This window comes from Colletotrichum lupini, chromosome 7 (assembly GCF_023278565.1).
Source record: "Colletotrichum lupini chromosome 7, complete sequence".
NCBI classification, from domain to species: Eukaryota; Fungi; Ascomycota; class Sordariomycetes; order Glomerellales; family Glomerellaceae; genus Colletotrichum; species Colletotrichum lupini.
Window position 1 is genome coordinate 2,243,767 of NC_064680.1, and position 16,337 is coordinate 2,260,103.

General features: G+C 54.2%; 5 protein-coding genes across 5 annotated transcripts; 3 read left to right on the forward strand and 2 right to left on the reverse strand.

The window, feature by feature from the left end:
* Positions 1-2,407: 2,407 nt before the first annotated feature.
* CLUP02_13694 (adenine phosphoribosyltransferase) lies at positions 2,408-3,156 on the forward strand (the record flags this gene model as incomplete). The annotated part of the gene is made up of 2 exons (XM_049292631.1): positions 2,408-2,933; positions 3,011-3,156. 2 exons carry the CDS (start codon positions 2,408-2,410, stop codon positions 3,154-3,156), a joined length of 672 nt encoding a protein of 223 aa, XP_049149777.1.
* Positions 3,157-4,679: 1,523 nt separating this feature from the next.
* On the forward strand, positions 4,680-6,064 carry CLUP02_13695 (uncharacterized protein; the record flags this gene model as incomplete). Its single annotated transcript, XM_049292632.1, has 5 exons — positions 4,680-4,699; positions 4,760-4,773; positions 4,856-5,047; positions 5,158-5,282; positions 5,360-6,064. The coding sequence occupies 5 exons, from the start codon at positions 4,680-4,682 to the stop codon at positions 6,062-6,064; spliced, it is 1,056 nt and encodes a 351-aa protein (XP_049149778.1).
* Positions 6,065-6,215: 151 nt separating this feature from the next.
* On the reverse strand, positions 6,216-9,277 carry CLUP02_13696 (raffinose synthase Sip1; the record flags this gene model as incomplete). The annotated part of the gene is made up of 6 exons (XM_049292633.1): positions 6,216-6,448; positions 6,517-7,650; positions 7,701-7,973; positions 8,043-8,256; positions 8,283-8,508; positions 8,619-9,277. 6 exons carry the CDS (start codon positions 9,275-9,277, stop codon positions 6,216-6,218), a joined length of 2,739 nt encoding a protein of 912 aa, XP_049149779.1.
* A 766-nt stretch (positions 9,278-10,043) lies between these two features.
* On the forward strand, positions 10,044-11,723 carry CLUP02_13697 (mitochondrial-processing peptidase subunit beta; the record flags this gene model as incomplete). The annotated part of the gene is made up of 5 exons (XM_049292634.1): positions 10,044-10,196; positions 10,285-10,410; positions 10,468-10,545; positions 10,601-11,286; positions 11,336-11,723. 5 exons carry the CDS (start codon positions 10,044-10,046, stop codon positions 11,721-11,723), a joined length of 1,431 nt encoding a protein of 476 aa, XP_049149780.1.
* Positions 11,724-12,828: 1,105 nt separating this feature from the next.
* On the reverse strand, positions 12,829-15,486 carry CLUP02_13698 (histidine biosynthesis trifunctional protein; the record flags this gene model as incomplete). Its single annotated transcript, XM_049292635.1, has 2 exons — positions 12,829-13,022; positions 13,080-15,486. 2 exons carry the CDS (start codon positions 15,484-15,486, stop codon positions 12,829-12,831), a joined length of 2,601 nt encoding a protein of 866 aa, XP_049149781.1.
* Between the last annotated feature and the right edge of the window lie 851 nt (positions 15,487-16,337).

Genomic DNA, 16,337 nt, shown 5'->3' on the forward strand with positions numbered 1-16,337 from the left:
GCTTGTCATGGATGAGGATAATCTTCCAGGTTGTCAGGCACGTCCCTACCTACCTACCTTACCTTAGATGCCTCGGGCGGAACATACCTAGGTAAGAACGTTCCCATGCAAGTCAACACTCCAGTATTGTTACCAAATATGTACTCTGCATTTCCTCTATTTCCCCTACCAAAGTACTTGCTTCATAATCACTTGGTACCTCTTCCGCTGTGTGCTCGAGCGAGCTTCTCGACCTCCTCTGCCACATCGACAGCTCATCTGCTCCACATCACCACATTCGTGCCTCTCCTATCATCCACCCTTGACCTGTTCACCCAAAGCACAATAATTCGGACGTTTGAAACGAGCTGAGATGTTTCCGGTATCATCGGGTCTTCAGGGCCCTAGTGCCTACCTACTTCAAGCTTCAGTCACTAACCTGGAAGGTAGCATGATCCACAGAAATCGGCACCAATGCTATTCTCGCTGACGGTATTGAGAACCACCGTCGCCGCAACTTCACCATGGCGCCTGTATGTGCAACCAAGCCGTTGACAGCCCTCCGGGTTGTTCAAAGTTCGAACAGCCTGCCGCGCCTGCTTTGCCTCGTGCTATCCGTACGGGCCTGTACGGGTATTGCGGTGATGAAATAGCATGGCATGTTTGTACCACCTACACGCGCATGCAGGACTCTGCACCACATTCGCCATTCATCGCTGCGCTCCTCCTCATCGGTGTTGGACAGGGAAAAAAGACAAGGGCCCTGGTCCAAGGCTAAATGTCTTCCGGTTCTGGTACTTCGTCTCTTCAGAGCAAACCATACTCACAACCAAAGTTCATGTCGTCGACCTGCAGACTACCTAGACAGTTTTCTCTGCAGCGCTTGACGAAGCTACTCACCGAAAACTAGCTCACACCCTTCAGGGCCGTGACATGATATCTAGGTATGTGCATGACCGTTCTTGATGAGGGAAAGGGCTACGACAAGAAGGAGAAGACAAGGGATGCTGCTATCATTGATTCACGGCTCGGATGATAATGTGCCATGCAACATCCAGAGGCTTCCTGACGTTTGTGCTGGGCTGCCTGGCGAGGGTGAGACAGAGACAGCTTGTGTCATGGTCCCTTTCTCGGAGGTGGTGGCATAGTGGGGAACTGCTTCTTGCGCTCCCTCGTCCGTTCGTCCACGGTCCAAGGTCCCCTGCCTTGGGATATGGAGGGGTCGTTGCTGCTACGATGGAGGGGCAATCAATTCTGGCTGAAAGACATCCCACCTCCCACCTGCGCCGTTGCCGGCTTACCATTTGCTATTACAGCCAGATACGATATCGCGCGACCTGAGGGACGAGAAACAGCCCAGAAAGGAATCAAGTGTTTCCCAGCATCTATTGGCCGCTCATCTGCGGAAACCACGGCATCTCTCTGAGGTATCTCCGAGTCAACATGAACTTGCTTGAGCAATATGTTTCAACACAATGGGCTTCCCAAGTTGGGCGGCAATGAAGAGGCAGAGAAGGCATCAAAAGGCAGCGCTCGGAAGTCAGGAGAGACAAAGGAAAAGTAAAGATAATGAACGCTCGCCATCCTATCTAAGGCATATCCCGAAGCGCCTTTAATGAGCTTTTCCTATCAAGCCTTGGACTAGCTTGGCCATGTACCCTCATCGCTGTCATTTTCGTCGCGGACCACTCTTGGGCAAGTTGGAATCGACCTGCCCACTTCGCACCACACGTAGTGACACCCTACCCGTATCACAACTCTCCACTTCCTGATCGATGGCGCGTTCACACTCACACTCACTCTTACCACTCTCCGGAGTCTACGCTACCCAGTCGCTCTAGTAGATTTTTTCTTCCTTATTTTTCTCTTCTCGCCTCTGCTACCTCCATGACCCCTGGCCATACACAGTTGATACTCTGTACCTAAGGTATCTTATCACCTTCCTGCACGCCGTCTGCCAGCCTGCTTTCGTGATTTCATGCCTTGTCTTACTCTCCACCCCCGGCGAGCCGAGCTGGACTAGCCTGCCATTCTCTTTCCCACACTCTTTTCTCACACACCTCAGTTCAGTCCCGATGGGTACGAAGTAGCACACCTCCTCACCCCTCCACGACCCCTCGGTCAAAATAAGGAACCGGTACCTAGTAACTCCGTTGTCTTAGCAGCTCCAATACAATCTCCACGTACCCTCAGCACCTTGTCTACCTTTGCATGCTAGCCAACCTAACCTTACCGTTGTTTTTTACCACCTGCCACTTGTTCGTGTCTCACACCCCTCCTCTCTCGCTCACACTCAGTCTACTCTCCGGGATCCGACCCCAAAATTTTCTTCTGCCAACCTAGATACAGACAGACTCATATCATTGCTTTCCAACCCGCCCAGAAGACCTTCTTAACCCGCCTGTTCCTCCCCTCTCCTCTCTTCACAATGTCCTCCGAACAACTCCCCCTCTCAAACGACGCCTCTGCGGCTACAATCAACCCTTTGGCCGCCCACCCCATCCGCCCTCAAGATGCCCAGGGACGACAGCCCGCCGCCGCCTCCGCCGCCTCCCCCGAACTCGCCAGTGGGAAGGTGAAGCTCACGGGCGCTCTGCGTCACTTTGCTGATTTCCCTATCAAGGGAATCGACTTTGTCGACATCATGCCCCTCTTCCTCGACCCCACCGTTCACCAGACTCTCGGCGATGCCCTTGAGTTGCAGGTCAAGGAGGCTTTCCCGACTCTTCCCGACGTCATTGTCGGTCTCGACGCCCGTGGTTTCCTTTTTGGCCCCGGCATGGCCCTCCGCCTCAGCACCAGCTTCGCCCCGGTGCGCAAGCAGGGCAAGCTGCCCGGCCCGTGCGTTACCGCCGAGTACCAGAAGGAGTACGGCTCCGACTTCTTCCAGATGCAGCAGGATGCCATCAAGCCTGGCCAGAAGGTTCTGGTCGTCGATGACATTATTGCTACTGGTAAGCTACATACTCTGTGCTGAAATGCGCAACATTCCCCCGAGGCTAGATCGTACAGGTCCACTGACACGAAATAGGTGGTTCCGCAAAGGCTGCGGCCGACCTCATCAACCAGCTCGGTGGCGAGATTGTCGGCTATCTCTTCATCCTAGAAATTCCCGGTCTGAACGGCCGTGAGAAGCTCGGCGACACCAAGACCGTCATCCTCCTCGAAGACGCATAAAGGACACTGTGGGAGTGGACCGTATGGGCCTTTCATAGAAGCCCGATGATCAGCACATATCTTCGATGGGCGGGCTGTTGTCTCCGATTCAACTTGGCACGGCCTGAGCTCTCGAAAGTACATAGATACCTGTCTTGGGATGACAGGCTTTGATACCAACCAAAAGAGGTGTCAAGATCAACGAAAAGTGGTCTCTTTCCTTGGAATCTGATCTATTTCGATTTCCTTACACAAGGACACGCGCGAAGAGTGACATCGCGTCGGCGTTTTGGGTTACAAAAAGTTGGATGGCAAACTGATTGGAGAGATGAGAACACATAGACGATATGAGATGAAAAGACTCGGGTTTGAACCCGGAGTCGAATTGGCGCGTTCGCGTTCTTAACAACGCGAACGCCCTCAAATATAATGACGAGCAAACACCAGCATAAACTTTCGCCAATGTGCCCATACCCAATGTCTGTGGTTTGAAGTCGCCGGTAGGTACTCTTGAAGGCTCACTCTCATCTAAATGCTTGATATGCATGTCTGAGACAAGCTCGCGGGGTCGTATAAGTCGTGTAAGTTGAGGTTGATTCGTCCGGATCAGGAGGCACGGTGAGTTTGTGCAGAAACACCTGCAAGCTAGGCTGAGAAGATGGGAGCAGCATCCATAGATACTTTGTGAGTCACATTGATATTACGCGAAATGCTTGAGATTCCGGGAATGACCTCAGTTCATTGCCAGTACCTGACCTACCTTATATACTGAGCCGGCGACTTACTTAAGAAGCTCTTTAGGGTAAGTGATACCCGATTTCACTACAAGATCCTATATCTCTCTGGTAGGATTCACATTGACTTCCAGGCTGATGAAGTCTCCTTTTGAGACAGCGAGTCCCTTCGGCGAGGCCCGTATGCGGACAGCAAGAGAAGCGGGGGCCCGATGAACCAGACCATTCCACGGATCGTCGACCCGGATCTACCAGCACAATACAACACAACCACTACGACATTGACAAGCTCCAACCAGCTCGCAGTTTAAGCAGCAAACAAAGAGGCGGGACGAAGGCGCCATCAGAGAGGGAAAAAAGGCGTGCTGATCCATGATGTCACAACCTGTCGACCGCAACCCCTCAATTGCTTCTAGGTACAGTCGTTCGGGATGACCCCACTGCGTTTCTACACGCGAGAACGGCAGCTAGGCGGGCACGAGCGGGTAGTCTCCCAAGTTTCTAGACATCCATGTTGAGATCGTACTTGATTGTCACCGAATTGGGATAGTTGTCTTGTTTGGGGAGCCACGGCGTGCGTTGCACGGAACGTGGTTGCTAAGCGGTTTCCGCGTGTAATTAATAAGCTGTCTTGAACTCTCGGAGGAACGACGTCCAACGGAGGCGGGGTTGCTTGGAGTTTATAAGCTACGAGACGGGCAAACTTCTTCATATTTGTAGACTCTTTTTTTGGCATCGTCTTACTGCCTTTCGACGTATTGAATCCTTTTCATCAGACACAGATATTGCTAAATTGACGAACCATCTAACATGACTGTCAAAATCTTTCTGTAAGCATGCCCATAGTGTCCATGCTCTCTCAAAAATCCCAAAGCTAATGTATAAATCAGGACGGGCGTCACAGGTGCGAAGTGACCTTTATTTCCGACATGCAAATGCCCGAGGCCAACGATTTATTTGATTTTCTTGCTAACACAAATGGTCAGGCTACATTGGCGGCGACGCCTTTTACGCCCTTTACGAGAAACACCCGGAATACGAGTACGCACTCCTCGTGCGCAATGAAGAGCGTGCCGCTCCCGTGAAGAAGGCGTATCCCAAGGTTCGCATAGTACTCGGCGATTTGGAGGACGCGAGCGTAATCGAAAAGGAGGCGGCTGCTGCTGATGTAGTTATTCGTATGTTGCTGTCCGTTTCATGCTTCTCCCTTACACACATTTCAAGAAAAGTGTCGTTGACTGAGGAGCGAAAATGCGATGGGATCAGAGGCTAACAATGAGGGACTAAGACACCGCTGGGTCTGCTGATGATGAGCCATCCGCAAAAGCCATCGCAAAGGGGCTGGCAGAGGGACACACGCCTGAGAAGCCAGGCTTCTGGCTTCACATCTCGGGTACCGGTATCCTGCAATGGGTGAGACACACACACAGAGAGAGATATTCTTCTTTTTCCAAAACCTCAGCAAATGGCCACTAACACCCCAACCACAGTACGACATGAGGAACAAACGCTACGGCGAGGCCCCCCTCCCAGACCAAGACTACCACGACATCCGCGACATTGACCGCATCCTCTCCCTGCCCGACGACGCCATCCACCGCGACATTGACAAGATTGTCCTCGGCAGCAACTCCCCCAGCGTCCGCACCGCCATCGTCGGCCCGCCCACAATCTACGGCCGCGGCCGCGGCCCGACGAACCAGCGCTCGATCCAGGTGCCCTCCCTCGCGCAGGCCACCCTGGAAAAGGGCTTCGCGCCCATCGTGGCGCCGGGCAAGGCCGAGTGGGACAACGTCCACGTGCACGATCTCTCACGGCTGTTTGTAAGGCTCGCGGAGGCGACGCAGGACGCGTCCAAGAACGCCGACCCGGAGATTCTGGGCCCGCGGGCGTATTACTTTGTCGAGAGCGGGACGCACGCGTGGCGCGAGGTTGCCGGGTGGGTTGCGGAGGAGGCGTTCGAGCAGGGTTTTCTGCCGGCGGCGTTGACCAAGGAGGCTACGATGAAGGAGGTGCTGCAGAGCGATGGCAAGGCGAACGCGACGTGGGGGTTCAATTCCAAGAGCAAGGCGGAGAGGGCGCGCAAGTATTTTGGGTGGGAGGCGGAGAGCAGGAGTTTGAGGGAGGATATCGCTGACACGGTTGCTTTTGAGGCCAAGAAGTTGGGCATTCAGCCCAAGGAGAAGAAGCAGTGAAGTTGAGCGTGCTTGTCAGTTTTGATACGACATTGTGTGGGGATACTTATTGGAAAGAATGCCCTTGAATCCGATGGAGAGTTTATTTCTTCTCGATGATTTTTATGACTAGGGGTAAGCTCACACATCGAATGGACTGAAGATGGGGCATCTACACCTCCTGGGCTTCCTCGTGATCAATGGCAAATACAACCGTCATCTCAACCTCGTTGCCCCAGCCGGGGTGGAGACCCATCTCCTGCCACGCCTTCTCAATGTCGATTTCTAGGACGCAATCGTGGTCCTTGCTGAGGGACACCGTGTGGACCGGGATCACGGAGTTCTGGATGGTGACGAGGAAGTCATCCTCGATTGTCAACTCTGGTAGCTTCGAGATGTACAGACCTGTTGTTTGGGTCTCGTCAGGATTTGCTCTTATACCTTTCAGGAAAACATCACCACCAAGTACTAACCAAAAACGCCGAGCGCCTTGAGACGAGTCTTGAGCTCAACCTTGCCGTCGTGCCGCAGCATAAAGTCGCTATTGAGTATGGCGGCCGCGCCAGTCATCTTGCCCACCAGACCCAGGTTGGCGGTCCACACCTTGCCCTTGGTCTCGCTGTCGAACCCGGAGAGCGGGTAGGCGGTGAAGATGTCGTATCCGCGCACGTCCAGCGACACCGTCAGCGAAGATGCGGCCGAGCCGGAGGACACGGGCTTGCTGACCTTGCCTGACGAGTGCGCCCGGACGACGTAGCGCATGGAGGGGAGAACGCCGGAGAAGGCGGCAGCGAGCGGGATGATCTCCGTTAGGGCGCGCGCGGAGATGTTGAAGACGCCGAGAATCGGGGTGCCCGTGACGGCGGCGCCGTGGTAGCTGCCAATCTTGAGCAGGCCGTCGTCGTCGTAGCCCGTGTAGGGGTCAATGGTCTTGCCGACGACGCTGGGCCGGAAGATGACGGTCTTGCCGCGGATCGTGGGGCCCGTCATCTGCTTGATGAGGTCCAGATCGTACTGCCCGGGCACGTCGGTGATGTAGATAGGCCCCCCGCTGACGCAGCGTGCGGCGGCGTGGAAGCCCGAGTAGTCGTGGACGGTCTGGAACATGTCCCAGTCGGGCAGGATGTTGAGATGCTGCGTGAAGAGACTGTTGTGGGCGTTTGTCCAGACGTGCCAGGGGTGGGAGGCTGGGATTTCGGGGAAGAAGTCGTCCGAGTTGCGGCAGAGGATCGCCGGCCTGTGCCGGGGCATCTGGTTATAGAACATGATCTGCGGCGTCTGCGACATGCAGGAGATGGCCTTGATGCTGAAGTGCCGGAGGGAGGATATGGTCCAAGCATCTAGGTAAGCGTCGATGAGCTCCCGGCGTGCGCTGGCCGAGACCCAGGTGTCAGTCATGAACTGGGCGTCCGTCTTCACGCCGTCGATGCCACAGTCAACGAGGAACTTGTAAAAGTCGTTATAAAACCTGTCGACATCGTCTTTGTCGACTACGGTCATCTTGCCTCCGAGTGGTAGGTTGCGTCGCTCGGCATCCTCCCGGATCACTTCTATCGTCTTGTACTCTTGAGCAATCTTTCCGTCCGGTGAAATGCCCGCCCAATATCCTGATACAGTCAGCATCTACTGTGCTTTGAAATGCAACAAGACGACTGACCTAGAAGAGCGTGCCAGACGGCAATGTGCTGGATATGCGGATGTTTCTGGCGAATGTGCGCCACGGTGGCCTTCAAGCCCTGAGGGAAAGCTTTCGGTTCAGCTTCGAACTCACACCAACCATGCTGAAACTGGCCATGCCCTCTGTAGTCGATTGTCTGCCAGTTGTCGTCAATGATGAGGCTGGAGACTTTGATATCATTCTCGGCTAGCTTGTCGACAGCGTCAAAGACCTTTTCGTCCGTGAGGCGTTGCCCAAGAGCATTCCAGGTGCCTATGAAACGCGTTAGACATTAATCAGGGGATTAGGGAGAGTTAATGGTGTGAAACGCCACAAACTTACAGTATCCGAGTCCATCATACCAGTTCTCCATCCACTCTGGTTTAACCCCTTCCTCAATAGCCTTCATTTCGGCCAACAGCTCATTACTGGCCTTCTTCTCTTGAAGAATGTACTGTCTGGCTTGATACATCACACAGGCATTTGCGCTCTCGAAGTTGTCTCCTGTTCCAACCAAGACAGTAGCAGGTTCTGGCTTCGTACTATCGTTACGGGCCTGTGACCAGTAAGCTTTATACTCACCGAGCAGGATGGGGTCCAGCGACGAACGTGAACAGACAATTGCCCAGACTCGCCATGGCGGAAAACGGGCAGAACATGATTGCCTCCGCTTACTGCGAGGAAAACAAGATGCTTGCCCTCGGAATTCAAAAATGAGCATAGGACGCCGTCTTTGTCGAGATGAAATGAGTCTTTTCCATGGCGAGGGGCCAGCCATGGCGTCCAAATACGGATAAGAGCAAACCACCTATTCTTGTCAGCATCCCACTCCGCTAGATGAAGTTGGAACGGAGGGAAGCGAGTCCTCAAGACGATTCTGATCCTGATAGCGGGCGGGCTTCTAAAAACCAGACATACCTCAGAAACCCTCCCCAAGGCACGCCTAACGAGATGTCGGCAAACTTCGACTCATCTCCTTCAACGGCATCTATAGTAGCTTCAAGTGACCAAAGCCGAGTTCCGGGACACTGGCTCATCATCGGCTTCACTTTCCATGCAGGATTCAGATCAGACACGACGTCATCAATGCTTTCGGAAACAGTCTCAAGAATGGGCCTCGAGTTGAGCACCACAGTGCCATCACCAACGCCTAGCTCATCGCGAGTCCATCTCCACGGCTCGTCTGACGAGTGTCGGAACTTGAGTGTGAATTGGAACGATGATTTGAAAGGAACATGAGCGGAATAAAACAACCGTCGTACATCATCTGGGACAGCTTGCAAGGTCGTCGGAGCGTCTTCGTCGGCGATGCGAGCAAGAGCAGTTTCGCTCCAGTCGGCTCCATCAATCGAGTGCCACACCGCAACCTCCCAGGATTCGCCCGCACGTGAAGCAGGTATCTCTAGGACTGCGGTGATAGGGAGACCACCATGGGAAATCTGCGTATATTGCCCAAGAGGTGGGTAGCTCTGGATGACGGCTTTCATGGTATCGGCGATGGTTTCTGGGGCTGGTTTTTGCTTTGAGACGAAGAGAGACTGAAAGACTTCGGCAAAGTTGTAATTGTCTGATGGCATCTTAATGTCATAAGGGTACGAACTACAAGGAAAGCGTGTAAGTGACGAGGCAATAGTTGATGAATGTCTTATTGATGGCAACTGAAGTGAGGAAAGGTAAGAGGCTTTTTCTCAGTTGCTCAAGTTGAAGTGCTGTAGCATGCTTTCATCCTATGTAGGAGTCTGTGAGACTGGCATATGCAGTGAAGTCAAAAAGGCAGTCCTGTGACCGACCTGCTGCACTAACAGCTCATCCTAAAGGTCTCAGCTGCACGACTAGGAACTTGACGCAAGAGCGGCTGTCGCCTGGCACAGGACAGGATCCGCTTAATTGGCCAATTGGCATTTGCGGACAAAAGGGAAAGGAGGATGATTCATCGATTGAAAAGGGACAACTTTGCGCCATGAAGCGTAAACTCAAACAAGACAAGAATCGAGGTGTGAAATGCCACGAAGGCAGGCTCAATCAAGTTCTCTAAGCTAGTGTAAGCTGGTTTCTCACAATTATTCTTTAGCTGCTTCCGGGTAAAATAAGTCAATGACAAAATAAAAGATAGATTGAACACACGGTGGATCTGGTGGTGCCGGGATACTGGGGCCTCAGATTAGTTACGTACCTCCTCTGATTGGCTCTAGTTGCTGGGCCGGGGCATTCCGGAAGCCGATTTCGCGCCTCGATTCCAAGGCACACACAGCCTTTCGAAAGGCGAAAGCTTTCTGAGCCGAAACCTCATCGAAAGATTTCATCAAACACCTCATATCACTCCCCATCCTCCACAACTCCGCCATGGCGTCCCGGAGACTAGCTTTGAACCTCTCGCAGGGGCTGCGAAGCCGGGCTGCTCTTTCCAGAGCGAGCCCAATTACCCGGGGCTTCGCTACGCCTTCCAACACCCCCTTCGGCAAGACTCAGACGACAACATTGAAGAATGGACTGACGGTATGCAATCCCAATCCACCCATCCGCTCTATGGCTCAATTGGCCTCGAAAACCGCGTCGCGAATTCCATCTGACAATTGAGATTTAGGTCGCCACCGACTACTCGCCCTTCGCCCAGACCTCGACCGTCGGCGTGTGGATTGACGCCGGCTCAAGGGCTGAGACCGACGAGACCAATGGCACCGCACACTTCCTCGAGCACCTTGCCTTCAAGGTAGGCCAAACAGTGACGACAATGCGATGAGATACACCTGCTGATGCGAATATTCAGGGCACCACAAACCGGACGCAGCAGCAGCTCGAGCTCGAGATCGAGAACATGGGTGGTCACTTGAACGCCTACACCTCGGTTCGTTCCCGTCGACCGAAATCATCAAAATTTCCTCCCATTGACATTGAAACAGCGCGAAAACACCGTCTACTTCGCCAAGGCCTTCAACTCCGACGTTCCCCAGACCGTCGACATTCTTGCCGACATTCTCCAGAACTCCAAGCTCGAGGAGTCCGCCATCGAGCGTGAGCGCGATGTCATTCTCCGCGAGTCCGAGGAGGTCGAGAAGCAGATGGAGGAGGTCGTCTTTGACCACCTTCACGCCACCGCCTTCCAGCACCAGCCCCTTGGCCGCACCATCCTTGGTCCCCGCGAGAACATCCGTGACATCACCCGCACCGAGCTCACCAACTACATCAAGAACAACTACACTGCCGACCGCATGGTTCTTGTTGGCGCTGGTGGTATCCCCCACGAGAAGCTCGTTGAGCTCGCCGAGAAGAACTTCAGCGGCCTCCCGACTTCCGGCCCCCAGACCTCGGCCTACCTCCTGTCCAAACAGAAGGCCGACTTCATCGGATCTGATGTCCGTGTCCGTGACGACAACATCCCCACCGCCAACATCGCCATTGCCGTTGAAGGTGTCAGCTGGAACGACGACGACTACTACACCGCCCTCGTCGCCCAGGCCATTGTCGGCAACTACGACAAGGCTATCGGCAACGCCGCTCACCAGGGCAGCAAGCTCAGCGGTTTCGTTCACAAGCACGATATTGCCAACAGCTTCATGAGCTTCTCCACCAGCTACAGCGACACTGGGTAAGTAGCGTCCACGCAGTAAGGAGGAGGAATTGCTAACACATCCTAGTCTCTGGGGTATCTACCTCGTCACCGACAAGCACGACCGCATCGACGATCTCGTCTACTTCGCCCAGCGCGAGTGGATGCGCCTTGCCCGCAACGTCAGTGAGGCCGAGACCGAGCGCGCCAAGGCTCAGCTCAAGGCCTCCATTCTCCTCTCCCTTGACGGCACCACCGCCATTGCTGAGGACATTGGTCGCCAGCTCGTCACCACCGGCCGCCGCGCCAGCCCCGCCGAGATTGAGCGCACCATTGACGCCATCACCGAGAAGGATGTTATGGACTTTGCCAGCAGGAAGCTTTGGGATCAGGACATTGCCATCTCCGCCGTCGGAAGCATCGAGGGTCTCTTTGACTACTCCAGACTCAGGGCCACGATGAAGCCCAAGTACTAAATGTGTGGTTTTTGGCGATTTCCGGGGAGATTAGGGTATAGAGTGTATGAGATACCGTTACAGGCAGGCTAGTGTATCATAAAGACTTCCCTTGTTCATATGTATGTGACAACCGCAAGCTTAGCACCTTGACGACCTAATTTTACTATGTACTTTCGTAAGCATCCAACACTTTCGGTTTAAACCTGGACTCGATGAGACTTGGAGAGCATAACGTGACGAGGCCTGACCCTAATTGCAACCCTGCTTTCTACTGTGAGGAGACCCCTTGGCAACATTGCCGCTTCCGTCTCAGCATTAAATATTTGCGCTGAGATGAGTAGTAGAAGACGGGGCCCAGCGGACGTTGTAGTTGGTCCCGACGGTCTTGACTAGGTTCATCAAAATGAACTCGAAGTGACAGAAACCCTGATTCGTCACTAAATGGCTAAGGCAAGGGAGGATGACCGTCCCGGGGGAAGCCGAAAGAGAAGATTAAGCCACGTTTGAGTATCCCGACATCGCTATCTTCTCCAGCCGCGGTTCAAAGTTCCAGCTAGAAGTAAACTCATCTTTTCCTCGTCCCTGGTATAAGCTCGTAAGTCGACAGGGTGAGGTCGGACCGAGATGGGAAAGCTGTTTCCCCCCGAAGTACTGTCATCCGCTTAGTTGTGCTATTGTAGAGGCAGTGTTCATGCCTAGGGGGCTCACACTTAGCAAGACCTTGATGCAATGCTTGCAAATAGACGGGTGTCAGGTCTTTCTACAGGTACGTAGCTCCGGAGTCATATCCTGCTACATCATGACCGTCTTCTCATAAGTCTTCGACATGTGCGTTGAAACGGGATGGGTACAAAAGAATGTTGATGGCTAAGCGGACTGAGAGTGAATGATACGACAAAGGACGGCGTCACTGTGCGGTCTGAAATACTTGTCACCATCTCAGAGACAAAATAGGTCACGAATATGCTCAGCGTTGGATTCCAATATAAGAAGGTTTTTCTTTTTCTCTACATGTCCAATGACATTTTTGGTATAACTACATAAAATCATAAAAACCCCCTTGCCATTCATCCAATAATCTTGACTTTTCTTTTTGATGGTCAACGTCAAAAATCGAATGCACTTATTTACGGTTCATGTGGTCGATGCGGATTTCGACGGCTCTGCGGTGAGCCTCGAGAGCCTCCGTCTTGGCGAGCTGCATGACGGACTCGCCGACGTTGCGCAGGCCCTCGGCCGTCAGGTTGGAGCTGGTGATGTGCTTCACAAAGGAGGCGAGGTTGACGCCAGAGTACTGCTTGGCGTATCCGTAGGTCGCTGGAATCATCGGTCAGTCATGGGATATCTTTCATCGTTGATGTGGGTAGGACTTACGCAGAGAGTGGTTGACGCCAGCAGAGTAGTCGCCGACACTCTCGGGGGTCCACTCGCCGATGAAGACGGAGCCGGCGTTCATGACCTTCTCCGTCACCTTTTCGGCATCGTTGATTTGGAGAATCAAGTGCTCGGGCGCGTAGTCGTTGCTGATGCGCATGGCCTCGTCCACGGTCTTGACCTGGATGGTGACCGAGTGGGCAATGGCGCCGCGAACAATGTCGACACGAGGCAGGGCCATGGCCTGGTTGTGCAGCTCATCCTCGATGGCCTGGAGCTGCTGCTCGTTCAGGTCAATGGCAATCAGAATGACTTGACTATCAACGCCGTGCTCGGCCTGTGACAGCAGATCGGACGCGACAAAGGCGGGGTTGGAGTCCTTGTCGGCGATGACGAGAACCTCGGAGGGGCCGGCCGGCATGTCGATGCTGACACCGGCGTTGGTGTCGTTGCTGACGTACATCTTGGCCGCTGTGACAAACTGATTTCCGGGTCCGAGGATCTTATCGACCTTTGTCACGCTCTCGGTGCCGTACGCCATGGCGGCGACGGCCTGGGCGCCTCCAGCGAGGACGATGCTCTCGGCGCCCACCTTGTGAGCGACGTAGACAATCTCAGGGGTTAGGCTACCGTCGGCGCGAGGAGGCGAGGCGAAGACAATCTTTTGGCAGCCGGCGACCATGGCGGGGACACCGAGCATGAGAGCAGTAGAAGGGAGAACGGCAGTACCACCAGGGACGTAAAGACCAACCCTCTCGATGGGACGAGAGAAGCGGCTGCAAACCACGCCGGGCATGGTCTCGACCTTCAGGGGCTTGTCCTCCTTCTGAGCGGCGTGGAACTTGCGAATGTTCTCAAAGGAGATGTCAATGGCCTTGGTTGATTCGGGAGAGAGCTGCATGGCCTCCTTGGGGAAGGGAGCCTTAAGCACAGGGGAGGTGAGTGATGTCGCCTTCTCGAACTTGTGGGTGTAGGACAGAACAGCCTTGTCGCCTCCGTTGCGAACCTCGTCGATGATGGGCCTGACGATGTTCAGGATGGCGTCGGGTGACTTCTGTGAGGGGCGCTTCAGCACCTCGTCAATCTCAGCGGCGGAAGAGCTGGACAGGTCGAAGCGGCGCATCGATATTCTCTCAGACTTCTCAGCCTTTGCTGCCGGTGCCGGTGCCGGCGCCGCTGCAGGGGCGGGTGCTGTGGTAGTCTTGATGCCCTCCTTCTCAGCCCACTTGCCCTTGGCATCTCCCGTCCTCCTCTTGACCTTGAATGCCTTGGCATCCAAATTTCTCTCAATGTCAGCGAGGCTAACGCCGGCGCTGACAGCCTTTGTGAGAGCAAAGTAAATCAAGTCGGCAGCCTCAAAGGCAACCTCTTGGGGAGTCTTTGCGTCACAGAGCTCCTCGGCCTCCTCCATAATCTTGGCTCGCAGAAGCTTCTCGTCAGAGAACAAGCGAGCAGTGTAAGAGCCCGCGGGCGCGGACTTCTTGCGAGACTGCAACGTCTGTTCGAGTCTAGGGATACCGTTCAGGTCACCGAAGCAGCCGTGCTGATCCAGGTGGCAGAAACCGCCAGTCTGCTTGACGACGAACTTTAACGTGTCATTATCGCAGTCCAGGGCGATGCGGATGAGCTCCTGGGTGTCACCGGACGTGGCACCCTTCACCCAGAGACCACGCTTGCGGCTCTGGTAGACGCCAGCCCTGGTCCGCAGGGCCTCTCCGACGCTCTCTGCACTGCTGTAGGCGAGGCCCATCGCGGTGCCAGACTCGTCGCACACGACGGTGGGGATCAGGCCATCCGGCCGGTCCGACTTCCAGAATGAAGCAATGAGCTTGGAAAGGGAAAGCTTCTTGGGCTCTTCCTTGCTGGCCGTCAGGCCGTCAGACGGCAGAACCGGGATGGCGTTGCATTGCTTGGCGATATCGACAAAGTGCTCGAGGTTGCTCTCGGGCACGGGCTTGATGAACAGGTTCGGGAGCTTCTCCACCTTGCAGTGCTCGATGAAGGAGCCCAGGTTACAGAGGGTAGGATCAAAGTTTTTGACGAGAACGGCGTGCTTGGAGGCGGGCTTCGTCGTGACATCGTCGGTGGTGAGAATGGAGCCCACACGGGATCCGAACTCCTCGTACTGAGCGAGGTTCTCGGGAGAGACAAAGACCATGCGGGCGCCGGCATCGAGCAGGGAGACTACATCGTCCTTTGCTGTGATACCCGTGACGTCAAAGTAGCCGCGGAATTCTGCGTTGTGCTGCTTCAGAAAGCTGTGAAACTTGTCCAGGGTCTGGTCGTTGGCCTCGAAGAAGGGGGCTCCGAGGATCGAGACTTGCTCGCGGTCGAGGCCATCCAGCTTGGCCAGGCCGGGCGGAACGGCCACACTGATGAGGAAAGGGAAGGGTAGTGTTGTTTCCATGGCCGTTCTTATTGTGTGTATGTTGTTGGATATGGATGTGTAACGTATGAGGGGGAGGGGTAATCTTGTAGGTATGCTCTCTCTCTTATCTCTCTCTCACTCGCATGAAAGTCAAAAAAGCCCAGTAGGAGGGTAGCGTTGAGAAATGAGGCAACAATAGGAAATGAAGTTGCCAAAAGGATCAATTGAGGAAAGTGGAATGTCACTTGTTTATCGAGATACGGTAGACAACCCACTGTGACTCAATTCATTCAGGGAAAGGGAACCGCCACTAAAAAGTAAAAAAATCCTCAGAGTGTGACACCACCACTCTAGCCATGTCCTGCATCGGCGGGTGTGGTGGTGGGGCAGAACAATTACCACGCAGCAGAATTGCCCCTCCATGCAAGTTTTTGGAGGTCATCCAATCCACGCCCTGCCGATTTGCCCGTCAGACACCCCGGTCCATGTGGGATTAAGCTATGGTCAGTGCGCTGGGATTCTGGCGATGGAACGGATCAACAAAAGTCCCGTCAAGAATTCGGAGCTGAGGTGAGGTCCAGATGGGCAACTCAGGTCCTCACGCTCGACGCGCCAGGCAGGTAGCTCTTTCCGCGATCTAACCAGCCAACTACCTCCCCTAACCTTGATACCCCCGACTTTCCGGCCCCGCCTTCCCATTCGAACCCTCGCGAGCCTTATAAACGATCTTACGAGCTACATCAATTCGTCTGGGTGACTTTCCAACCCCACGCACCATCTGCACAAAACCGACAGCTACTATTTAGTCGCGTTGACGATCGTTAATCCTCGAACGGTGTCCCAAACGGGGATATGCCATCCCGCCATCAAACCACCATTGATACTTCATA